The sequence below is a fragment of the Salmo salar genome, unplaced genomic scaffold (assembly GCF_965601325.2).
Source record: "Salmo salar unplaced genomic scaffold, fSalSal1 ptg000378l, whole genome shotgun sequence".
Taxonomy (NCBI): domain Eukaryota; kingdom Metazoa; phylum Chordata; class Actinopteri; order Salmoniformes; family Salmonidae; genus Salmo; species Salmo salar.
In genome coordinates, this window is record NW_027675366.1 from 964777 (window position 1) to 991613 (window position 26837).

Here is a 26837-nt window from a genome sequence, read left to right on the forward strand (position 1 = left end):
ACATTGATCTGAGCAATTGTTTTTTAGCTAGCTACATAGGCGTCTTTGTATCAAAGATAATTGTGTAGTTTAGAGTAATTATCGAGGTTAGCTAGCCAGCTATTTTCGTAAGGTAAGGGTTAAGGTTAGGGGTTAAGGTTAGGGGTTAAGGTTAGGGGTTAAGGTTTAGGGTAGGGATGTCCCAAGGAACCCAGACAGCACTGACCCTCTCACAACGGGATGGAATGCATAGTATAACCTAAGATGAACGACTCAAGCAATTTACCATAGACCATGGGTTAACCGAGATTTGTTTTGTTTTCACCCCTATAATTAAATTGAGGATTCAGGATGCTAGAGCTGTCTTCTACACAAAGTTCTAAGGAAACAGAACTCAGATAGCTAGGCAGAGAAGAGGGTCGTATTTCGCAGATGATGTGGCCGGTTACATTCTGTATTACAAAACCCTTCAAATGGTGAGACTCTCCACCCCATTAGTCTTTCATTCAAAATTATATTATTTATTTAAAACAAAGTGCATAACTTAAATCAACAAACATATCTGATCAACAGCTGTGGGCTCATCGAGGCAGACTTTAGGGTAAACATTGTGTTCATGTTGTTTAAATGAAGATAACGAGACTCCCAAATGATACCAAACACTAGACAGATAGCTGCTTGCCTCAGTAGGGTACATGGATGAAAACAAAGATAATATGATAACTTAACATTGTTTGTCAGTTAAAGTGGTGTCTTTTCGGAAGATAATTAAGCTACATTGTACCCTGATCTTTGATCTGTATGTGCTTAGCCAACTCCTACTTTAGTCTAGATACTGTAGATATGCATGACCAGGCTAACTATGGTAGCTGGGTATATAACAACTAAAACAGCGTAGAAACCATGCATAAAAGAAAGACAATGCCCTGAAACACAAACAACGGTTACCTGTTTGTTTGCATGTTGATCAATATAACACCAAGGATAAGTTCCCATTCAGCTTTGGGAGTATTACAAGGTAAAGCATGATTGTCCAAAGAGTAACTTCCACCAGGATGGATAAATATGTAAAAGTCGTTGCTTGGCTATCTGAAAGAGCCATGTGTGATAGTGGCACGTCAACATGCATAGCCTGGGAGAACAGGTATGTATACTCACATACTCCTACACTTCTCTTACCATGAAATAGCATAACGTTAAGATAACCAAACCTAAAATGTACGCTTGAAATAAAACATCAAAAGTAAATAAAAGAAAGACTACATGATCTAATCCCTGGAAAACTGAATCAGAGTGAACAGAACCCTGAGTAAAGAGACTTCTTCTGAAAGCCTGACTCATTTTCTTGAGGTGGTGGTCACCAACCCCTGGTCCTAGGTGACCTCTGGTGTAATCACATCTCCATCCTAAACAAATGTGAACACAAACACACAGGGATACCAGTGTCAATTTTAAACATAGGAAAAATACTCTGTGTGGTGCAGGTAAGATAGTGATAGCTAGCTGGCTTGGCCTTGCACTGTCATCTTCCCCACACAATGTAAAAACGCTAAAAGCTTGAGATAAAATGATATATAAAGGAAAGAGCGAGGCCTCCTGACCTGAGGTTTGGAGAAGTTCATATCCATACACCACTGGGCAAAGTTCTTCTTAGCTGCCTCCATGGTCCTCTCATCAGTCTTCTTACAGTAGACCCTGATAAGCTGCTCAGCAAACCTTTCTGGCAGCAGCTTGGACACCTACCGGAACAACAATTGCCTTATATCATGTTTCCAAGCTCCAAAAATGATTGGATAATTCTAAAATAGGTATACGTAAGTGCATTGAAGTAGTGACCTGGTCCTTGCTGATCTGGTAAGCTTTGGTTGGGTCGTTCTTACAGTAGAAACGCATGTTGTTGATGGGGTTCTTCTCCTTCATACCCCAGTCCATGTTGATGATCTGATGGAGAGAAAGATAGGGGGGAGAGATGGACATGCAAAGAGATACCTATTTTCAACAGAGCAACTGGTAACAAAGGGTTACCTATAGAGAAGGCGGGGGGGCTATGGTAAAATGTATTCAATCAGTTCCCTGATTGAGGTGAAAAGACTGGACACTCACATGGACAACAAAGTCCTCTGGCTGCAGAGTAACATGTTTAAGGTCATTCCGAGGCCTGGACCTCGCCACACAGCCTGCCCACTCCAGGAGCTTTTTCTGGGGGAAGAGAAGACGAGGATGAGAGGCACATAATATGAATCTCGTAGAAAGCTCTGCTAGTAAGCCCTGGAAGGATATCCTCTCTCCAAACACACGCACACACACGCACACACACACCTGTGAAACCTCCACGCGCACCTCAGTCTGGGTCTGTCCCACACACTTGTAGAGGCGTCTGCAGGTGATGTTTTGAAGGATCTCTCTGGCCTCAGCCAGCTTAGAGGACGACGAGTACAGAATCTGCTCAAACATATTGTCTACAGGGGAAGGGAGGAGAAAGGGAGAGAGACAGGTGAGAGGGAGAGACAAGGTGATAAGGAGCGTGGGAAGATGAGAGGTAATCATGCAAACCAAACCCAGCAGTAATTGTATGGACAGGAATGTACCACACAAAGAAAACAGGTATGGCAAACCCAGCCTGTTTGGACAGCCTTGACGCCTGGCATAAAACTCTCAAAGCTCTGGTTGTCTGGGTAAGTAGAACAGACCAGAGCCATTGTACACTTTATATTTCTATGGGGTTGAACGGACCAGTGAGTTTAGTGTAGGCCTCCATGTCGTCTATTGCTGCGGAGATGGTGAACATCTTTCCCCCTGAACCTTGAATCTGGATGTGGGGGTTCGCCTTGATAAAGGCCTCTGTGATCCTGAAAAAAGACAATATAACATCTCATTTTCAACATATAACATACAGCAGAAAAAAAACTCAATTTCTGAGAACCTGTATGAATGTATAAAAGATAGGAAATAAAACAGATATACAGTACCAGTCCAAAGTTTGGACACACCTACTCATTCCAGGGTTTTTCCCTTTGTTTTCTACTTTGTAGAATGATAATGAAGACATCAAAATTAAGAAATGTTAAACAAATCAAAATATATTTTATATTTGAGATTCTTCAAAGTAGCCGCCCTTTGCCTTGATGACAGCTTTGCACACTCTTGGATCCTGGGGTAAACGTTGAACATTGTTATACTCAGAGTATAGGAACATTAGTTACAAAGGAGACATGAGGGGTCCATAATGAAGCTTGGGAGGGATATCATGTCTCTCAGGATTGGGTTAGAGGTTAGTTTAACATGGATCCAGATATCATGTCTCTCAGGGTTGGGTTAGAGGTTAGTTTAACATGGATCCAGATATCATGTCTCTCAGGGTTGGGTTAGAGGTTAGTTTAACATGGATCCAGATATCATGTCTCTCAGGGTTGGGTTAGAGGTTAGTTTAACATGGATCCAGATATCATGTCTCTCAGGATTGGGTTAGAGGTTAGTTTAACATGGATCCAGATATCATGTCTCTCAGGATTGGGTTAGAGGTTAGTTTAACATGGATCCAGATATCATGTCTCTCAGGATTGGGTTAGACGTTAGTTTAACATGGATCCAGATATCATGTCTCTCAGGATTGGGTTAGAGGTTAGTTTAACATGGATCCAGATATCATGTCTCTCAGGATTGGGTTAGAGGTTAGTTTAACATGGATCCAGATATCATGTCTCTCAGGGTTGAGTTAGAGGTTAGTTTAACATGGATCCAGATATCATGTCTCTCAGGATTGGGTTAGAGGTTAGTTTAACATGGATCCAGATATCATGTCTCTCAGGGTTGGGTTAGAGGTTAGTTTAACATGGATCCAGATATCATGTCTCTCAGGATTGGGTTAGAGGTTAGTTTAACATGGATCCAGATATCATGTCTCTCAGGATTGGGTTAGAGGTTAGTTTAACATGGATCCAGATATCATGTCTCTCAGGATTGGGTTAGAGGTTAGTTTAACATGGATCCAGATATCATGTCTCTCAGGATTGGGTTAGAGGTTAGTTTAACATGGATCCAGATATCATGTCTCTCAGGATTGAGTTAGAGGTTAGTTTAACATGGATCCAGATATCATGTCTCTCAGGGTTGGGTTAGAGGTTAGTTTAACATGGATCCAGATATCATGTCTCTCAGGATTGGGTTAGAGGTTAGTTTAACATGGATCCAGATATCATGTCTCTCAGGATTGGGTTAGAGGTTAGTTTAACATGGATCCAGATATCATGTCTCTCAGGATTGGGTTAGAGGTTAGTTTAACATGGATCCAGATATCATGTCTCTCAGGATTGAGTTAGAGGTTAGTTTAACATGGATCCAGATATCATGTCTCTCAGGTTAGACGTTAGTTTAACATGGATCCAGATATCATGTCTCTCAGGATTGGGTTAGAGGTTAGTTTAACATGGATCCAGATATCATGTCTCTCAGGTTAGACGTTAGTTTAACATGGATCCAGATATCATGTCTCTCAGGATTGGGTTAGAGGTTAGTTTAACATGGATCCAGATATCATGTCTCTCAGGGTTTGGTTAGAAGAAACCACACTTTGAAACCAAGATAAATAAAATAAAAGAATGATAGTAAAAAGCTTTGGAGCACATTGAATTAAATTCTGGGAAAAAGGCAAACTCAGCACCATAATTCATTGAAACAGATGGCTCATTCATCACACAACCAACTGATATTGCCAACTACATTAATGATTTTTTTCCATTGGCAAGATTAGCAAATTTAGGCATAACATGCCAGCAACAAACGCTGACACTACACATCCAAGTATATCTGACAAATTATGAAACAACAATAATTATTCTTTTGAATTCCTTAAAGTGAGTGTGGAAGAGGTGAACAAATTATTGTTGTCTATCAACAATGACAAGCCACTGAGGTCTGACAACTTGGATGGAAGTACTGTGGATAACAGGGGATGATGTTGACACATCTTCAATTTGACCCTACTAGAAAGTGTGTGCCCTTAGGCCTGGAGGGAAGTTAAAGTCATTCCGCTACCTAAGAATAGTAAAGCCCCCTTTACTGGCTAAAATAGCCGACCAATCAGCCTGTTACCAACCCTTAGTAAACTTCTGTAAAAATAGTGTTTGACCAGATACAATGCTATTTCACAGTAAACAAATTGACAGACTTTCAGCACGCTCATAGGGACACTCAACAAGCACAGCACTTACACAAATGACTGATGATTGGCTGAGAGAAATTGATGAGGAAATGATTGTGTTGTGAGACTTCAGTGCAGATTTTGACATTATCGATCATAGTCTGCTGATGGAAAAACGTATGTGTTATGGCTTTACACCCCCTGCTATAATGTGGATAAAGAGTTACCTGTCTAACAGAACACAGAGGGGGTTCTTTAATGGAAGCCTCTCCAACATAATCCAGGTAGAAGCAGGAATTCCCCAGGGCAGCTGTTTTTTCGATCTTTACTAATGACATGTCACTGGCTTTGAGTAAAGGGTTAGGGTTAGGCTTTGAGTAAAGGCAGTGGCATGCTGTCAACCTGTTGGGGCTAGGGGGCAGTATTTTCACGGCTGGATAAAAAAACGTACCCGATTTAATCTGGTTACTAATCCTACCCAGTAACTAGAATATGCATATACTTATTATATATGGATAGAAAACACCCTAAAGTTTCTAAAAGTGTTTGAATGGTGTCTGTGAGTATAACAGAACTCATTTGGCAGGCAAAAACCTGAGACATTTTCTTCCCCTGGTTTTGTCGCACCTGGACTACTGTTCAGTCGTGTGGTCAGGTGCCACAAAGAGGGACTTGGGAAAATTGCAGTTGGCTCAGAACAGGGCAGCACGGCTGGCCCTTGGATGTACACAGAGAGCTAAAATTAATAATATGCATGTCAATCTCATGGAAGAGAGATTGACTTCCTCATTACTTGTTTTTGTAAGAGGTGTTGACAAGCTGAAGGTACCGAGAAGTATTGACATGTTGAATGCACCGAGCTGTCTGTCTAAACTGCTGGCACACAGCTCAGACACCCATACATACCCCACAAGACATGCCACCAGAGGTCTGTCTAAACTACTGGCACACAGCTCAGACACCCATACATACCCCACCAGAGGTCTGTTTAAACTACTGGCACACAGCTCAGACACCCATACATACCCCACAAGACATGCCACCAGAGGTCTGTTTAAACTACTGGCACACAGCTCAGACACCCATACATACCCCACAAGACATGCCACCAGAGGTCTGTTTAAACTACTGGCACACAGCTCAGACACCCATACATACCCCACAAGACATGCCACCAGAGGTCTCTTCACAGTGCCCAAGTCCAGAACAGACTATGGGAGGAGCACAGTACTACATAGAGCCATGACTACATGGAACTCTATTCCACATCAGGTAACTGATGCAGCAGTAGAATCAGATTTAAACAGCTGATAAAAACACACCTTATGGAACAGCGGGGAGTGTGAAATAGGCACATACACAAGATAACAGATTTTTCGTTGTAGATGTGTAGTAGTGGAGTAAAGGCCTGAACACTCAGTGTGTTGTAGATGTGTAGTAGTGGAGTAAAGGCCTGAACACTCAGTGTGTTGTAGATGTGTAGTAGTGGAGTAAAGGCCTGAACACTCAGTGTGTTGTAGATGTGTAGTAGTGGAGTAAAGGCCTGAACACTCGGTGTGAATTCTGTAACGAATGTATTGTAATGTTTTTAAAATTGTATAACTGCCTTCATTTTGTCAGACCCCAGGAAGAGTAGCCGCCGCCTTGGATCCATAATAAATACAAGATACAAATACCCCCACACACAGGGCATGAGTGGTCACTGAATGGTTTGATGAGCATGAACATGATGTAAACCATATGCCATGGCTGTCTCAGTCACCAGATCTCAACCCAATTGAACACTTATGGGATATTCCACCACAATCAACAAAACAACAAATGATAGAATTTATTGTGGAAGAATGGTGTCGCATCCCTCCAATTGACTTCCAGACACTTAGAAACTATGCCGAGGTGCATTGAAGCTGTTCTGGCTCGTAGTGGCCCAACAGCCTATTAAGATACTGTGTTGGTGTTTACTCTATTTTGGCAGTTACCTATATTAAAACACCTGCTGAGGTGAGAGTACTTACATTGTCTCTATGATGTTGCCCACCTTGTGCTGGTAGGCTCTTCTATGCAGGCAGTTGCGTGTGTGGAACATGTCATACAGATTACCCACTTCCTGTATGTGGACAACACACATGGATATCACCACTAAACTAGGTTAATCCCTAACTACTTTACCAATAATGAAAAGTTGAAGGAAAACATAAATGAAGGGAATGAATGGGAGGTGTAATCGAGGGCCAAGCTGAAGCATTTACCTTGTCTCGGGTGCAGATGTGCTTCTTCCCGTCCACCTCACACACACGGGCAAACTTGAGAAAGCGACGGTAGTCAAAGTTATTTTGGATACCCAGGTGGAAGCAGTCCCTGTGGGGTGAGAAAGTGAGGGAGTCTCTGTTGGTTTTGTCTGGGTTTTCCTTTACCTGTCAAACTGTTTTTGATGTATCCATTATGTTAAAATGTTGTTTAAAAATAAAAATAAATAATAATTTCAATGTTCTTGTTGTCATTTATGTAAAAAAAAGATCTCACTAAACAAAATGTAAATGTTTATGCATTTCCTCGAGACTAGGGTTGCAAAGGGTCGGAAACTTTCCCGGAATTTTTCCATGGGAAGTTAAGCCCGGGAATTTTGCTTAAATTCATTAAAAAAAAGTTATTTTATAACAGTGAACCTTTTTTATGGGATACACATTAGGCAATTCTAGGTCTTGTGGCATATTTTGGTTAAACTATCCCCAATTCAATGGAATTGCAACCCTCTGCATGCACAGTGCATTCTTCCATCACATGTACAGCTGATTCTCAAGATCTGGTACTCTAATGAGATGCTATTGAGCCCACACTACTACACTGTCTGAGCCAAGGACTACATGCTTTCTGGTAAGTTTTGATTACAATACTGGGTGGGGTGAATATATTTTATGACAGATTATTTTTGGTTAACTAGTAAATAGTAGCCTACATCAAAGTGTGTTTAAATCATTTCTAACTTGTTAACAATTTCTGCTAGTTATTGCTACTATGTGGGTTTTAGCTTGAGCCTGTTAATTCAGCTGTTTTCATACATGTTTCATTTTAAAACATTTATCTGACAAATGAGTTGTTTAATCTAACTACTTAATTATTTATCTGTATATGGAATTGTATTTGTTGTTCTTTTACTCATGTTTTTCTAATCTTCACAGGAAAAGGCCACAGGCACTATCTGATGTGTGGAGACATTTCACTGCAGCTAATGTAGAAGGACAAGCTGTGTACATTTGCAAATACTGTTCCAAATCATATGTGAGACAGAATAGCAACAACAAAAAAACCAGAAAAACACATGTCAAAAATGTTATAAATTGATTAGCATTTTAATGAGGGAAATAAGTATTTGACCCCCTCTGCAAAACATGACTTAGTACTTGGTGGCAAAACCCTTGTTGGCAATCACGGAGGTCAGATGTTTCTTGTAGTTGGCCACCAGGTTTGCACACATCTCAGGAGGGATTTTGTCCCACTCCTCTTTGCAGATCTTCTCCAAGTCATTAAGGTTTCGAGGCTGACGTTTGGCAACTCGAACCTTCAGCTCCCTCCACAGATTTTCTATTGGATTAAGGTCTGGAGACTGGCTAGGCCACTCCAGGACCTTAATGTGCTTCTTCTTGAGCCACTCCTTTGTTGCCTTGGCCGTGTGTTTTGGGTCATTGTCATGCTGGAATACCCATCCACGACCCATTTTCAATGCCCTGGCTGAGGGAAGGAGGTTCTCACCCAAGATTTGACGGTACATGGCCCCGTCCATCGTCCCTTTGATGCGGTGAAGTTGTCCTGTCCCTTAGCAGAAAAACGCCCCCAAAGCATAATGTTTCCACCTCCATGTTTGACGGTGGGGATGGTGTTCTTGGGGTCATAGGCAGCATTCCTCCTCCTCCAAACACGGCGAGTTGAGTTGATGCCAAAGAGCTCCATTTTGGTCTCATCTGACCACAACACTTTCACCCAGTTGTCCTTTGAATCATTCAGATGTTCATTGGCAAACTTCAGACGGGCATGTATATGTGCTTTCTTGAGCAGGGGGACCGTGCGGGCGCTGCAGGATTTCAGTCCTTCACGGCGTAGTGTGTTACCAATTGTTTTCTTGGTGACTATAGTCCCAGCTGCCTTGAAATCATTGAAAAGATCCTCCCGTGTAGTTCTGAGCTGATTCCTCACCGTTCTCATGATCATTGCAACTCCACGAGGTGAGATCTTGCATGGAGCCCCAGGCCGAGGGAGATTGACAGTTCTTTTGTGTTTCTTCCATTTGCGAATAATCACACCAACTGTTGTCACCTTCTCACCAAGCTGCTTGGCGATGGTCATGTAGCCCATTCCAGCCTTGTGTAGGTCTACAATCTTGTCCCTGACATCCTTGGAGAGCTCTTTGGTCTTGGCCATGGTGGAGAGTTTGGAATCTGATTGATTGATTGCTTCTGTGGACAGGTGTCTTTTATACAGGTAACAAGCTGAGGAGCACTCCCTTTAAGAGTGTGCTCCTAATCTCAGCTTGTTACCTGTATAAAAGACACCTGGGAGACAGAAATCTTTCTGATTGAGAGGGGGTCAAATACTTATTTCCCTCATTAAAATGCCAATCAATTTATAACATTTTGACATGCGTTTTTCTGGATTTTTTTGTTGTTATTCTGTCTCTCACTGTTCAAATAAACCTACCATTAAAATTATAGATTGATCCTTTCTTTGTCAGTGGGCAAACGTACAAAATCAGCAGGGGATCAAATACTTTTTCCCCTCACTGTAAATGTGATCATACTTTTTATTCACAAATGCGAGTGAAATGCTCGCACTGTGGAGCCCTGACCACCCACCAACATGGCTGGTGAAATAGACATCTTACCTGCCAATGCCAAAATCTACCCGCATTTGGCAGGTGTTCATTTTAGGCCCTGAAGATAATTTAAGAAAAGTTGCCCATAGTGCACTATTTTCCTAATATACTCCAATGGTCCTATGTATTGTTACATCTCTAATATAGCTTACTCCAGAAATGATCATAGTTTCTAAAAGGGATAAACTCCAACTGGGGGACTCACCTGGCGAAGTAGTCCCACTTGTCCACGTCGATGCCGTTCCTTTTGTTGGCCACAATCTCATAGAGGAAGGACTTCTTCTCTGGTCGGCCCTTATATGGCCACTGTGAAGAGAAAAAGAACAGACTCAGAATCCTGTGAGAACCGAGCATGAAACTCCAAATTAAATTCAACCCGTAGACAATTAACTGCTAGAAAGCATAAATAAATCATATTCATGAAGTAATATTGATTGATGTTTGTTGACTGATTAATGCTGATAGATGATTGTAACGTTTACCGCCCCAGCGGTGAAGGTTTCAGTGAGGAGGCAACAAGGGTCAGAATGGCATGCTGCCGGATTTCAGGCGTTGATTGAGGTCTGGTTTCATTTGAGAGCTCTACTATGATTTGATTTATTCAGTTTACCCCCAATTTATATTTTCTGTTTTGTTATCGTCATCTTTGGGCCTCTTCACCGAAACTTCTACCGCTCGGGCGGTCTCTGTTACCATCGGTGTCAGAAGTGGGGAAACGAACCCACGCCTACATGATTCTTAAATTGATTGATTGACTAACCGGCTCACTGGCTGGCTGATTTACTCCCTGGCTGAGAAGGACAGTGTTCTGTGGTCCAGCAATCTGCTCCTTGATGAAGACCAGGTCATCAGGAAGGACCAGGCCATGCTCCTTCATCACCGGCTCTAAGGCGTTCTCACGCACCAGGTGGTCAAACATTGCCAGGGACGCCTCCTCGTGCTGCAACACACACAAGGTGAGCGTACACACAAATACAGGTGACCTGCACATTTTTGAGCAAACACAGGAAGATATAGACACAAACATCAGACATGGAGAGCGAAAAAGAAACAGAATGAGGAAAGAAAGGTCTTACCTTCCACTTAGATTCTGGACGCACTTTAGGGATGAACATCCCATCAAACATATGGGAGAAAGGACCATGACCTGGAGAGTGAGAGATATCACATTTATGAGACAGTAAGATTGAAAAAAGTGTGTATATATATATATATATATATATATATATATGTGTGTGTGTGTGTGTGTGTGTGTGTGTGTGTGTGTGAGACTCACCCAGGTCGTGACAGAGACTGGCGATCTGGACACACAATATGTCTCTATGGGAGATGAAGAGCTCTGGTTGTCTCTCATTCAACTCCTGGACCAGCAGACCTGCCAGGTAACCCACCCTGAAACACACAACCACAACAACCATAACAACCATTTTCCAACTCATGAAACCTGCTAGGTAACCACTGGGAACTGAGAGCTTAAGGAAGAGGCTGAAAAGGATTTTTCTGTTGTGCCTGTTCAAATCAATGACAAGACAAATTTCTTCAGCCTCCTGAGGTTGAATATTGCGCCTTCTTCACCACGCTGTCTGTGTGGGTGGACCATTTCAGTTTGTCCGTGATGTGTACGCCGAGGAACTTAAAACTTTACACCTTCTCCACTACTGTCCCGTCGATGTGGATAGGGGGGTGCTCCCTCAAGTCCACGATCATCTCCTTTGTTTTGCTGACGTTGAGTGTGAGGTTATTTTCCTGACACCACACAAACACTTTGAATGCAGGGTAGCGCCTCTAAAACCACATAGACTAAATCCCAATTTGCGCATTACACTCTGCATCATGGATTTAAAAAGGTGTACACACCCTCTATAGGTCAAGCCCACACACCTTTAAACTATGAAGTGCTCAGGCACCCACACTTGTACTCTATGCTAGTGCAAACTTACACACACTCCTACATACCCTATGGAGTGTTCAGGCACCCACACTTGTACTCTACGCTAGTGCATACTCACACACTCCTACATACCCTATGGAGTGTTCGAAGCGGTTGTGGGAGGCTCCAGGGAAGACGAAGTATGTTCCTCCCAGCTGCTTAATGTGGCGGAGCCTCTGGAACTGAGGGGTGTCGATGATACAGACCAACAGAGGATGCATCTCTATATGTCCATGGATGGGGTCAATAAACACCTACAGGAGACAATAATACATCTTAGTGCTGATACTACTATTCCTCTATTGTTCCCTCTCTGGAATAGAAAAGGGTGCATCTCTAGTTATGTGGCCGTGGGTAGAGTAGGGTCATTACACTTGCAATAGAATTGAAAAACATTATAAAACAGGGAATAGAGAACATGATGGAATAGAAAAACAGCTATTACTCAGGGTGTTTTACTTCTTTCACCATAATAAATAAATAAATTAAATGAAGTACAATGTGGTTGAGGTGATTTTCTCTCCCATGGATTATTCTCTCTCTCTCCCTGTCCGTCAGTCTCTCTATGTGGGCTCAAAGTCAATGTTTCCCCTTTTGCTAATCATTTTCAGGATGGTCAAACGTTTTCAGTGTAAACTTAAATGACTAAAACCAGATATAAAGTATGTAGAAAAGACAGTGGAGCAATATTGTTTTTTAATAAGATCATATTTAAGAACTAACAATCACCAAAATAAAAAATAGACAAATCAGGGAGAATCTGAAATGTTGGGGCCTCCATGTATTTTGTTATAATGTTTGAGTCACTCAGATAGCATAAGAACAAGGCATAATGTTAACTCAGCCCCATGGCAAAGTGTGTAGAATTGCAGGATATTAACTTTGAAACTGCAACTTTTCTCTCAGCACAATGACAAATATGTAGAACAGCAGGAAACTAGCTTTAAACTTTAAAATGGTATTTCTGACCCATAGTAAAATGTGTAGAATTTCAGAAAATTCAGATTAAAAGAGCAACACTTGGGCTCTGCAGCCAAAAGGGCCTCTAAAACCTCTATTGTGTCCCCTGGTCTCTGCAGCCAAGAGGGCCTCTAAAACCTCTATTGTGTTACCTTGGGCTCTGCAGCCAAGAGGGCCTCTAAAACCTCTATTGTGTTACCTTGGCCTCTGCAGCCAAGAGGGCCTCTAAAACCTCTATTGTGTTACCTTGGTCTCTGCAGCCAAGAGGGCCTCTAAAACCTCTATTGTGTTACCTTGGTCTCTGCAGCCAAGAGGGCCTCTAAAACCTCTATTGTGTCCCCTGGGCTCTGCAGCCAAGAGGGCCTCTAAAACCTCTATTGTGTTACCTTGGTCTCTGCAGCCAAGAGGGCCTCTAAAACCTCTATTGTGTTACCTTGGGCTCTGCAGCCAAGAGGGCCTCTAAAACCTCTATTGTGTTACCTTGGGCTCTGCAGCCAAGAGGGCCTCTAAAACCTCTATTGTGTCCCCTGGGCTCTGCAGCCAAGAGGGCCTCTAAAACCTCTATTGTGTTACCTTGGGCTCTGCAGCCAAGAGGGCCTCTAAAACCTCTATTGTGTTACCTTGGGCTCTGCAGCCAAGAGGGCCTCTAAAACCTCTATTGTGTTACCTTGGGCTCGGCAGCCAAGAGGGTCTCTAAAACCTCTATTGTGTTACCTTGGTCTCTGCAGCCAAGAGGTCCTCTAAAACCTATATTGTGTTACCTTGGGCTCTGCAGCCAAGAGGGCCTCTAAAACCTCTATTGTGTTACCTTGGGCTCTGCAGCCAAGTGGGCCTCTAAAACCTCTATTGTGTTACCTTGGCCTCTGCAGCCAAGAGGGCCTCTAAAACCTCTATTGTGTTACCTTGGTCTCTGCAGCCAAGAGGGCCTCTAAAACCTCTATTGTGTAACCTGGGTCTCTGCAGCCAAGAGGGCCTCTAAAACCTCTATTGTGTTACCTTGGTCTCTGCTGCAATCTGCCACAGCTTCTTCAGGCAGTGCAGAATCTGCAGCCGTGTGCCAAGAGGCCTGAGGAGAGAGAGAGAGAGTCAGTTCATAATCATGACACCAAAATCAGAACATCACAATCCTCAAGAAATTGACTAAGAGAAATATGTCACAACAAATCAACCAAAATTAGAAGGTGCACATTAGATTGGAACACGGAAATGACCCCACCCCATACTGAAACCACACCACACATACCTTATGCCCATATTCTCCAGATGTGTCTCTGTGAGGTATCGTAACCCCACTCCTGTTATCTGTTGCTCTGTGTGGGGGAAAACCAAACAAAAAGGACAGATCATCTTTCCTGTGTGCAAGTCTACCAACCTTCTTCTTCATCAGATGAATTCAGTTATTTGGCTGGAACAACCTTGATGCTGGGCACTAACAGATACCATAGAGAAAGTAAGGAGGGTAGATTGTGATGGGGGATGGATGGGTGGTTACTTAGCCCAATAATGGATTAAAGAAGCCTTATGGTCGGGGTGGGAAATGTACTTTTTGGTCTACCAACAGTAGTGGCTGGTGGATGCCCAAATTTTACCAGACACATTTTGGGGGGCAAAATTCATAAAGAAATCACAGAAAATGCATGCACATGTTTTGTAATGTTAAAACACTTACTGAATGGTTGTGAAATTGATTGAAAGTGATTTCAAAGAAAAGAGCGCAACAGATCGAGACAGACAGTAGTGGATATCAGTGTGTGTTCCAGCCGGCAAGGTCTCCATATTTCACTCTCTTGTTTGAACCTATGCTGCACCCCACCCCATTTTCACCACCGTAATGTTGAAAATATTCTCTTACAGAGCTGACACACACACACACACACACACACACACACACACACAATGGGCTTTGGATCCCAAAAATATTCTCAGAAATGCGCTGTGTGACCACCTGCCAATGTGGATGGAAATATTAGACCTTCTACCTGCCAATGCCAAAATGTACTAACATTTAGCTGGTGGCTGGTGTTAATTTCCCACCCTGCTTATAGTCCAAGGACCTTATATGTTCAGTTTAAAAGGTTGAATTGGCTCTGGAACCCAAAACAGCCAAATACTCCATCTAAACGTAAATCGATTCTCGATTGCGATACGGTTCTAGAAACATAAATCACATCAAAATAATTTCACAACTGAAAAATACAGACTTACTGTACACTGTTTTAACAGAGTTGCAGCAGGCAGTACTTTCATATCACATCAAAATACAGAGTTACTGGACACTGTTTAATACAGACTTACTGGACACTGTTTAATACAGACCTACTGGACACTGTTTAATACAGACCTACTGGACACTGTTTAATACAGACTTACTGGACACTGTTTAATACAGACTTACTGGACACTGTTTAATACAGACCTACTGGACACTGTTTAATACAGACTTACTGGACACTGTTTAACACAGACTTACTGGACACTGTTTAACACAGACTTACTGTACACTGTTTAATACAGACTTACTGGACACTGTTTAATACAGACTTACTGGACACTGTTTAACAGAGTTGCAGCAGTATTTTTCAGTAACAAGATGTTTGTGGTGTCCGTCTTCCGGTTACACACAGGTGTTTCGAGACACAGCTAGCTAATTAGCACAGGTAGACTATTCTGTTGTAGTCTGATGGCTGATGGGGAAAATGGTGGAAGTGAATGCTGAGTTTGAATCAAGCAGCACGTCGAGCAAAGGTTGATGAAGATTAATGTTCTGAATGGACAACAGTAGTGTCAAACTGGAACAAAAAAAGAAATTGTCAAAAATTGGAGTGAAGGATACGTCTATGAATGGTAACGAATCGCTTCCTGTTGGGATGCGTTTGTTGAGTAAGGATGCATACAGTATTTGGGAAACCCACTTGAGGTGTTGAAAATAGTGAAGTGTGTGCTGGGAAAAGTCAAGACTGTCAGAGTGACCAAGAGTGGTCTTATTTTGATTCATTGCAGTGGGCCTTAATAAAATAATCCGGACAACAAAAGTTTTGTACTTTGAACTTCGGAGTAGAGAGCCCGTCAAAGGAGTCATCTCAGGGGTGACGACAGATGTTCAGATTTAATACCTGAAGAGAATTCCTGGTGTGGTTGGTGCCTGGAGTCTGACTAACTGGGTGAATGGAGAAAGAGGAAAGACACAGGAGCTCCCCAGAGCTGAGTACCGGCACCTCAAATGTTCTATTGCTTGAGCTCCTCTTCCTCTTATAGAATATCAGCTCAAAAGTATAGTGGAGCTCCTGCACCTCAATATAAACAGTCCCAGCACCCAAAATGAGTACCAGAACCTATTTCAGTCCAAGTCAAGCACTGATAAGAAGTAATCTGGTAGGCATATTTTATAATGAAAGGAAGAGAGCTGGAAAGATTTTTAAAATACATTGAGGAACTATTGTAATTCTCAATGGATGTAAAAACAGACGTTTGTTTGCTTGCTATTTGAGGTGAAGAAAACATTACTTTGAGAAGCTCCACAGGTGGTGGTGCGATAAGCAAATCAGAAATACTATCAGTTCCCCAAATGTGCACATGTATATGGGTTAGGGTTAACCCACATGTATATGGGTTAGGGTTAACCCACATGTATATGGGTTAACCCACATGTATATGGGTTAGGGTTATCCCACATGTATATGGGTTAGGGTTATCCCACATGTATATGGGTTAGGGTTATCCCACATGTATATGGGTTAGGGTTATCCCACATGTATATGGGTTAGGGTTATCCCACATGTATATGGGTTAGGGTTAACCCACATGTATATGGGTTAGGGTTAACCCACATGTATATGGGTTAGGGTTATCCCACATGTATATGGGTTAGGGTTAACCCACATGTATACGGGTTATCCCACATGTATACGGGTTAGGGTTATCCCACATGTATACGGGTTAGGGTTATCCCACATGTATACGGGTTAGAGTTATCCCACATGTATACGGGTTAGGGTTATCCCACATGTATACGGGTTAGGGTTAACCCACATGTATACGGGTTAGGGTTAACCCACATGTATACGGGTTAGGGTTAACCCACATGTATACGGGTTAGGGTTAACCCACATGTATACGGGTTAGGGTTAACCCACATGTATACGGGTTAGGGTTAACCCACATGTATACGAAATATGGCCGTGTGGGAACCCTATCCACAACCCTTTTTTTTTTAAACAATTATTTCTCCCTGCTATGCTTCCAAAACCGTACCGCAAGCGATGCATGTTAATGTTCAGACCAGTAGTATACTGGAGGTGATGGATTTGTTACTGTGTAGTTAAATGTTTTTGCACCAAAGAAAACAACAATACAGATAAAAATGAATAAATAAACGGTGTGCAGGTGTAGTTAGAAGCTCAGGGGCTTGTATAAAAACCACACCACCAAAAACTATATACAATACGTACAGTTGAAGTCGGAAGTTTACATACACCTTAGCCAAATACATTTAAACTCAGTTTTTCACCATTCCTGCCATTTAATCCTAGTAAAAATTCAGTTAGGATCACCACTTTATTTAAAGAATGTAAAATGTCAGAATAATAGTAGAGAGAATGATTTATTTCAGCTTTTTTTCTTTCATCACATTCCCAGAAGGTCAGAAGTTTACATAAACTCAATTAGTATTTGGTAGCATTGCCTGTAAATTGTTTAACTTGGGTCAAACGTTTCAGGTAGCCTTCCACAAGCTTCCCACAATACGTTGGGTGAATTTTGGCCCATTCCTGACAGAGCTGGTGTAACTGAGTCAGGTTTGTAGGCCTCCTTGCTTGCACACGCCTTTTCAGTTCTGCCAACAAATGTTAATTAGGAATGAGGTCAGGGCTTTGTGATGGCCACTCCAATATCTTGAATTTGTTGTCCTTAAGCCTTTCTGCCACAACTTTGGAAGTATTCTTTGGATCATTGTCCATTTGGAAGACCAATTTGCGACCAAGCTTTAACTTCCTGACTGATGTCTTGAGATGTTGCTTCAATACATCCACATTTTCCTACCTCATGACGCCATCTATTTTGTGAAGTGCACCAGTCCCTCCTGCAGCAAAGCACCCCCCACAAAATGATGCTGCCACCCCCGTGCTTCACGGTTGGGATGGTGTTCTTCGGCTTGCAAGCCTCCCCCTTTTTCCTCCAAACATAACGATGCTCATTATGACCAAACAGTTCTATTTTTGTTTCATCAGACCAGAGGACATTTCTCCAAAAAGTATGATCTTTGTCCCCATGTGCAGTTGCAAACTGTAGTCTGGCTTTTTTTATGGCGATTTTGGAGCAGTGGCTTCTTCCTTGCTAAGCGGCCTTTCAGGTTATGTCGTTTCCCCCAGCATCTTCACAAGGTCCTTTGCTGTTGTTCTGGGATTGATTTGCACTTTTTTCGCACCAGAGTACATTCATCTCTAGGAGACAGAATGCGTCTCCTTCCTGAGCGGTATGATGGCTGCGTGGTCCCATGGTGTTTATACTTGCGTACTATTGTTTGCACAGGTGGTACCTTCAGGCGTTTGGAAATTGCTCCCAAGGATGAACCAGACTTGTGGAGGTCTACAATTTTTTTCTGAGGTCTTGGCTGATTTCTTTTGATTTTTCCCATGATGTCAAGCAAAGAGGCGCTGAGTTTGAAGGTAGGCATTGAAATACATCCACAAGTACACCTCCAATTGAGTCAAATGATGTCAATTAGCCTATCAGAAGCTTCTAAAGCCATGACATCATTTTCTGGAATTTTCCAAGCTGTTTAAAAGGCACAGTCAACTTAGTGTATGTAAACTTCTGACCCACTGGAATTGTGATACAGTGAAATATAAGTGAAATAATCTGTCTGTTAACAATTGTTGGGAAAATTACTTGTGTCATGCACAAGGTAGATGTCCTAACCGACTTGCCAAAACTATAGATTGTTAACAAGAAATTTGTGGAGTGGTTGAAAAACGAGTTTTAATGACTCCAATCTAAGTGTATGTCAACTTCCGACTTCAACTGTAGTTGGCCTAGCTAGGGTACTATAGTTCAAAGGACAATGTAAATTAGTCTTTAGGGTAGTGCGAACGGCCCAGTACATCACTGGGGCCAAGCTTCCTGCCATCTAGGACCTCTATACCAGGCGGTGTCAGAGGAAGGCCCTAAAAATGGTCAAAGACTCCAGCCACTCAAGTCATAGACTGTTCTCTCTGCAACCACATGGTACCGGAGCGCCAAGTCTAGGTCCAAGAGGCTTCTAAACTGCTTCTACCCCCAAGACATAAGACTCCTGAACATCTAATCAAATGGCTACCCAGACTATTTGCATTGCCCCCCCCTCCCCTCTCCACACCACTGCTACTCTCTGTTGTCATCTATGCATAGTCACTTTAATTAACTCTACCTACATGTACATACTACCTCAACTAACCGGTACTGTTATTTTTTTACTGCTCCTCTTTATTACTTTTATCTCTTATTCTTATCCGTATTTTTTTAAACCGCATTGTCGGTTAGGGGCTCGTATGTAAGCATTTCACTGTGAGGTCTACTACACCTGTGTATTCAGCATTTCACTGTGAGGTCTACTACACCTGTTGTATTCAGCATTTCACTGTGAGGTCTACTACACCTGTTGTATTCAGCATTTCACTGTGAGGTCTACTACACCTGTTGTATTCAGCATTTCACTGTGAGGTCTACTACACCTGTTGTATTCAGCATTTCACTGTGAGGTCTACTACACCTGTTGTATTCAGCATTTCACTGTGAGGTCTACTACACCTGTTGTATTCAGCATTTCACTGTAAGGTCTACTACACCTGTTGTATTCAGCATTTCACTGTGAGGTATACTACACCTGTTGTATTCAGCATTTCACTGTGAGGTCTACTACACCTGTTGTATTCAGCATTTCACTATGAGGTCTACTGCACCTGTTGTAATCAGCATTTCACTGTAAGGTCTACTACACCTGTTGTATTCAGCATTTCACTGTGAGGTCTACTACACCTGTTGTATTCAGCATTTCACTGTAAGGTCTACTACACCTGTTGTATTCAGCATTTCACTGTAAGGTCTACTACACCTGTTGTATTCAGCATTTCACAGTTTTTTTTTCAATTTGATTTGATTTTAGCAATTACTCTGCTGCTGGGTCAGCAGCATCATGTGTATGTAGCTAGTTAGAGAAGACATGCAAAACAGTGATCTGTCAAATATCATGTGTATGTAGCTAGTTAGAGAAGACATGCAAAACAGTGATCTGTCAAATATCATGTGTATGTAGCTAGTTAGAGAAGACATGCAAAACAGTGATCTGTCAAATATCATGTGTATGTAGCTAGTTAGAGAAGACATGCAAAACAGTGATCAGTCAAATATCATGTGTATGTAGCTAGTTAGAGAAGACATGCAAAACAGTGTTCTGTCAAATATCATGTGTATGTAGCTAGTTAGAGAAGACATGCAAAACAGTGATCTGTCAAATATCATGTGTATGTAGCTAGTTAGAGAAGACATGCAAAACAGTGATCTGTCAAATATCATGTGTATGTAGCTAGTTAGAGAAGACATGCAAAACAGTGTTCTGTCAAATATCATGTGTATGTAGCTAGTTAGAGAAGACATGCAAAACAGTGATCTGTCAAATATCATGTGTATGTAGCTAGTTAGAGAAGACATGCAAAACAGTGATCACAACAATCGAACCTGTGAATTTCTCCTCCCATGCCCCGAGACCTTCCTGACGCAGGTATCTGCAAGTGTCCTCGACATCCCACTGCCTTAAGTCCCCGTCCCGCGACAACCCGGTATAAACGCTCTGCTCCGGGGTTTTGAAATGGTCACTGTCAGCGGTCGGTAAATCTTCTCTGGAACGCTTTCGCCTATCCATATTGATCGGTAATAGAAAAGCGCCGGTAACACAATAAAGCAGTACTCTCGATCACTACTGTAAGTCGCTCTGTCTGCTAAATGACTAAAATGTAAATGTCAAAAATGGTAAACCACACCTTCTTCTTTGGGATTGGGTTGGCGGATCGTAGCCAACTTTTAGGCGCATACACTGCCACCTAATGTATTGGAGTGTGGAGCCAGTCACAGCCTACCGACATGAACGTCCGGTAATACAAAATTGGGAAAAAGGAAAATGACCCTGCCAACTATTAGCCCTCATGAAACTCTCCACATTTCACTATTTAAAATATTCTGCAGTAAAACCTTGCAATACCAAGTATTTCTCTACAGCTGCCACCACAACCTCTATTTCTGTGACCTACATTCTATTTCAGCAGTTAACAACTATGAATACTAAGAAACCCACTTTACTGAAGCACATATTATTCCTATCCCACTCTATTGGTCTCTGCCTACTCATCCTATCAGGATCCCTCACCCTGTACCCATCTTCCTCTACCACTCTCTTCACATTGTTACTCAATTTGAGTCATTTGTGACTCACCACCTGGATTCGGTCTTATGTAGCAAATTTAGAAATTGTGTTTTTTATATTGGATCATTTATATTGGATCATTTATATTGGATCATTTATATTGGATCATTTTATATTGGATCATTTATATTGGATCATTTATATTGGATCATTTATATTGGATCATTTATATTGGATCATTTTATATTGGATAATTCCGACGATACCCCCGGACAGGGCCGGGGGTATCGTCGGATGGGGCCACAGTGTCTCCTGATCCCTCCTGTATGCCTCCAGTATTTAGGCTGCAGTAGTTTATGTGTCGGGGGGCTAGGGTCAGTCTGTTATATCTGGAGTATTTCTCCTGTCTTATCCGGTGTCCTGTGTGAATTTAAGTATGCTCTTTCTAATTCTCTCTTTCTCTCTTTCTTTCTCTCTCTCGGAGGACCTGAGCCCTAGGACCATGCCTCAGGACTACCTGATAAGATGACTCCTTTCTGTCCCCAGTCCACCTGGCCGTGCTGCTGCTCCAGTTTCAACTGTTCTGCCCGCAGCTATGGAACCCTGACCTGTTCACCGGACGTGCTACCTGTCCCAGACCTGCTGGAACCCTGACCTATTCACCTGACGTGCTACCTGTCCCAGACCTGCTGTTTTCAACTCTCTAGAGACAGCAGGAGCGATAGAGATACTCTCAATGATCGGCTATGAAAAGCCAACTGACATTTACTCCTGAGGTGCTGACTTGTTGCACCCTCTATAACCACTGCGATTATTATTATTTGACCCTGCTGGTCATTTATGAACATTTGAACATCTAGGCCATGTTCTGTTATAATCTCCACCCGGCACAGCCAGAAGAGGACTGGCCACCCCTCATAGCCTGGTTCCTCTCTAGGTTTCTTCCTAGGTTCCTGCCTTTCTAGGGAGTTTTTCCTAGCCACCGTGCTTCTACACCTGCATTGCTTGTTGTTTGGGGTTTTAGGCTGGGTTTTTGTACAGCACTTTGAGATATCAGCTGATGTAAGAAGGGCTATATAAATACATTTGATTTGATTTGCTTTGAAAGTTGATAAACTTGTTTTGCTCTCTGAGCGCACACTTGATGCTCTGACTGATGATTTATTTACCTCTGGATAACATGAAAACAGCCTAACCAGCTCTGCTGGCAACAACTTCATTACGCTTTTTTGCAGATGTTTACTGACACCGGCCATATTCAATGGGTAAACAATGAACCTAGCTAGGTAAACAACGTGTAAGATCACACACGTCACATAACGAGCCAGCCAGCTAGTTAAGGGAAACTGACCTGACCTCAACCCCCTTGAGGCCTAATCCGAAGATCTCCACCCGCCTCCCCTAACACATTCCACAGCCATCTGTCTCCTACAGATACCATTAACTTCTGATGTAAAAACCAGTCTCTTTCACTCTTTTATATCAAATCAAATCAAATGTATTTGTCCCATACACATGTCCCATACACATTAGCAGGTGTTAATGCAAGTGTAGCGAAATGCTTGTGCTTCTAGTTTTCGACCGTGCAGTAATATCTAACAAGTAATATAACCTAACAATTCCACAACAACTACCTTATTATACACACAAGTGTAAAGGAATGAATAAGAATATGTACATAAAAATATATAAATGAGTGATGGCCGAACGGCATAGGCAAGATGTAATAGATGGTATGGAGTACAGTATATACATATGAGATGAGTATTGTAGTGTATGAAAACATATAAAGTAGCACTGTTTAAAGTGGCTAGTGATACATCTAATTACATCAAGATGGCAAGATGCAGTAGATGGTATAGCATACAGTATATACATATGAGATGAATAATGTAGGTTATGTAAACATTATCTAATATAAATAATATAAAGTGGCAAGTGATAAATTGATTACATCAATTGTCCCATTATTAAAGTGGCTTGAGTTGAGTCAGTATGTTGGCAGCAGCCACTCAATGTTAGTGATGGCTAACACACCTCTCTATCGCTCCTGCTGTCTCTAGAGAGTTGAAAACAGCAGTCTGATGGCCTTGAGATAGAAGCTGTTTTTCAGTCTCTCGGTCCCAGCTTTGATGCACCTGTACTGACCTGGCTCGGGAGGTTGCTGTCCTTGATGATCTTTTTGGCCTTCCTGTGACATCGGGTGGTGTAGGTGTCCTGGAGGGCAGGTAGTTTGCACCCGGTGATGCGTTGTGCAGACCTCACTACCCTCTGGAGAGCCTTCCGGTTATGGGAGGAGCAGCTGCCGTACCAGGCGGTGATACAACTTGACAGGATGCTCTAGATTGTGCATCTGTAAAAGTTTGTGAGTGCTTTTGGTGACAAGCCGAATTTCTTCAGCCTCCTGAGGTTGAAGAGGCGTGTTAGGTGTTTGGTTTCTCTCTGTGGGATTATCCAACAGGCTTTTATATCATTCTAAATTAATAATAATAATCGCTTTGTTTTAAATAATAACAATACTTTGGAGATTTCGTTTTTCAAATAATGTAAAATGAGCGAGGAAAAAAGCCAGTCTTGAACATGGGGTGAGACATTGTTACTAATTTGTAAATAAAGCCAGTTTGTTATTTAGAATGATTTATTTCTGTTTTTAGAAGGAGAGAAACCAAACACCAACATTCATCTCATGGGTCTCCCAGTCGAGGCCGGCACAGGTATTGAACCAGCATCTGTAGCAATACTGCAGTGTCTTAGACAGTTGAGCCACTCAGGCGCTGTACAACGCGACCGGTCGGGAGTGGTACTACAGGAAGAGCAAAACTATCCTAACAAAATAAAATAATAAAAACCTTAGTGTAACAACAGGTTTAGTAAGTAATACTGAAGTGCTGCACATTTATCAGTTTCTATTTAGGGTTATGTTGCCCATTCATTGTCAGTTAGAGACACAGTAGGACCCAAAAGCATAATCAGGTCTCTAACTCCCCCTTGTGGTGGTCTGGAGCAATGAAGTGGTGAAGCAGGGTATCGTACTCAACCACAAATTAACTCCAAGTCCGGCAGCATAATTGCAACATTTTTAGTGGAGCAACCACTGTATGCTCACTTACACCAACAGATGTACACACAGACATGTTGTTGAGCTGTGTATTTACTGTCACTTTGTGCATCTCTCTTTCAGATCTGCCATGTACTCCACCACTACCTGACAGCCTTACCCAGAAGACACTGGGCCTATCAAGACTGACACAGCAGAGATGGATGGCTGACAAGGAGAAATAAAACATGCACACACACACATTATCCACAATGTAAATACATTGAAATGACTTGTTTATTTAATGTTTGCTCTGTTTTATTTTAGGATTGTAGATATCTACTCCTTCATATCCATTCTCAATATCAACATAATTACCCTAAATATCTATCAAATCAAAGTGTGATTGATAATATTGTAGAAGAATATTGCTTAATGTGTACAGTTTGAGGAAATTCTGTGCTTTTTTCTGAGTTGAAAAACATGCCTCCCTCACACACACACACACACACACACACACACATTAGACACAATGTAAATACATTGTTTATTTTATGTATGCTCCATTTTATTTGAGGATTGTGCGCATTAAAGTACCTTCACAGTTAAAGCAACAGTTTGGTTTATTGGATATTTCTCTGATTAAAATGAATGGTTAGCAGTTGGCAGACCTGCAAACCTCTGGGAGTGTGTGCTGGTTTTGTCATCTGGAGCTGAAAGAGGGCCCGATCAGCCCTCACATATGTACAGGGTTCCCAGGAGTTGCAGGAAAAGATGTTTGTCTTGCAAAAGTATTTTTTATGTGCCAAGGCCATTCCCTGGCTACCCATCCACATCACTCAGGCCAAACTGATGTTTGTTCACCACAATAAATGAACACTACCGTTCAAAAGTTTGGAGTCACTTAGAAATGTCCTTGTTTTGAAAGAAAAGCAATTTTTTTTGTCCATTGAAATAACATCAAATTGATCAGAAATACAGCGTAGACATTGTTAATGTCGTAAATGACTATTGTAGCTGGAAACAGCTGATTTTTAATGGAACATCTACATAGGCGTACAGAGGCCCATTATCAGCAACCATCACTCCTGTGTTCCAACGGCACGTTGTGTTAGCTAATCCAAGTTTATCATTTTAAAAGGCTAATTGATCATTAGAAAACCCTTTTGCAATTATGTTAGCACAGCTGAAAACTGTTGTCCTGATTAAAGAAGCAATAAAACTGGCCTTCTTTAGACTAGTTTAATACATACAGTTGAAGTCGGAAGTTTACATAAACTAGTTTTAATGACTCCAACCTAAGTGTTTCAACCACTCCACAAATTTCTTGTTAACAAACTATAGTTTTGGCAAGTCGGTTAGGACATCTACTTTGTGCATGACACAAGTAATTTTTCCAACAATTGTTTACAGACATATTATTTCACTTATAATTCACTTTATCACAATTCCAGTGGGTCAGAAGTTTACATACACTAAATTGACTGTGCCTTTAAACAGCTTGGAAATTCCAGAAAATTATGTCATGGCTTTAGAAGCTTCTGATAGGCTAATTGACATCATTTGAGTCAATTGGAGGTGTAGCTGTATTTCAAGGCCTACCTTCAAACTCAATGCCTCTTTGCTTGACATTATGGAAAAAAATCAAAAGAAATCAGCCAAGACCTCAGAAAAAAATGTGTAGACCTCCACAAGTCTGGTTCATCCTTGGGTCAATTTCCAAACACCTGAAGGTACCACGTTCATCTGTACAAACAATAGTACGCAAGTATAAACACCATGGGACCATGCAGCCATCATACCGCTCAGGAAGGAGACGTGTTCTGTCTCCTAGAGATGAACGTTCTTTGGTGCGAAAAGTGCAAGTCAATCCCAGAACAGCAGCAAAGGACCTTGTGAAGATGCTGGAGGAACAGGTACAAAAGTATATCCACAGTATAACGGGTCCTATATCGACATAACCTGAAAGGCCGCTCAGCAAGGAAGAAGCCAACACTGCCATAAAAAAGCCAGACTACAGTTTGCAACTGCACATGGGGACAAAGACTGTACTTTTTCGAGAAATGTCCTCTGGTCTGATGAAACAAAAATAGAACTGTTTGGCCATAATGACCATCGTTATGTTTGGAGGGAAAAGGGGAGGCTTGCAAGCCGAAGAACACCATCCCAACCGTGAAGCACGGGGGTGGCAGCATCATGTTGTGGGGGTGCTTTGCTGCAGGAGGGACTGGTACACTTCTCAAAAAATATGGCATCATGAGAGAGGAAAATTACGTGGATATATTGAAGCAACATCTCAAGACATCTGTCAGGAAGTTAAAGCTTGGTTGCAAGTATGTCTTCCAAATGGACAATGATCCCAAGCATACTTCCAAAGTTGTGGCAAAATGGCTTCAGGACAACAAAGTCAAGGTATTGGAGTGGCCATCACAAAGCCCTGACCTCAATCTTATAGAACATTTGTGGGCGGAACTGAAAAAGCGTGTGCGAGCAAGGAGGCCTACAAACCTGACTCAGTTACACCAGCTCTGT

General features: G+C 41.9%; 1 protein-coding gene across 1 annotated transcript; it reads right to left on the reverse strand.

Annotated features, from left to right (window-relative positions):
* Positions 1-473: 473 nt before the first annotated feature.
* LOC145875890 (deoxynucleoside triphosphate triphosphohydrolase SAMHD1-like) lies at positions 474-20896 on the reverse strand. Its single transcript, XM_082971705.1, has 15 exons — positions 20587-20896; positions 14120-14186; positions 13873-13942; positions 12010-12170; positions 11263-11378; positions 11063-11133; positions 10747-10926; positions 10192-10292; positions 7369-7477; positions 7135-7226; positions 2713-2828; positions 2299-2438; positions 2083-2178; positions 1581-1920; positions 474-1385 (listed from the first exon to the last, which is right to left on the reverse strand). Exons 1-14 carry the CDS (start codon positions 20768-20770, stop codon positions 1744-1746), a joined length of 1680 nt encoding a protein of 559 aa, XP_082827831.1. The 5' UTR covers positions 20771-20896; the 3' UTR covers positions 474-1385; positions 1581-1743.
* Positions 20897-26837: the final 5941 nt, after the last annotated feature.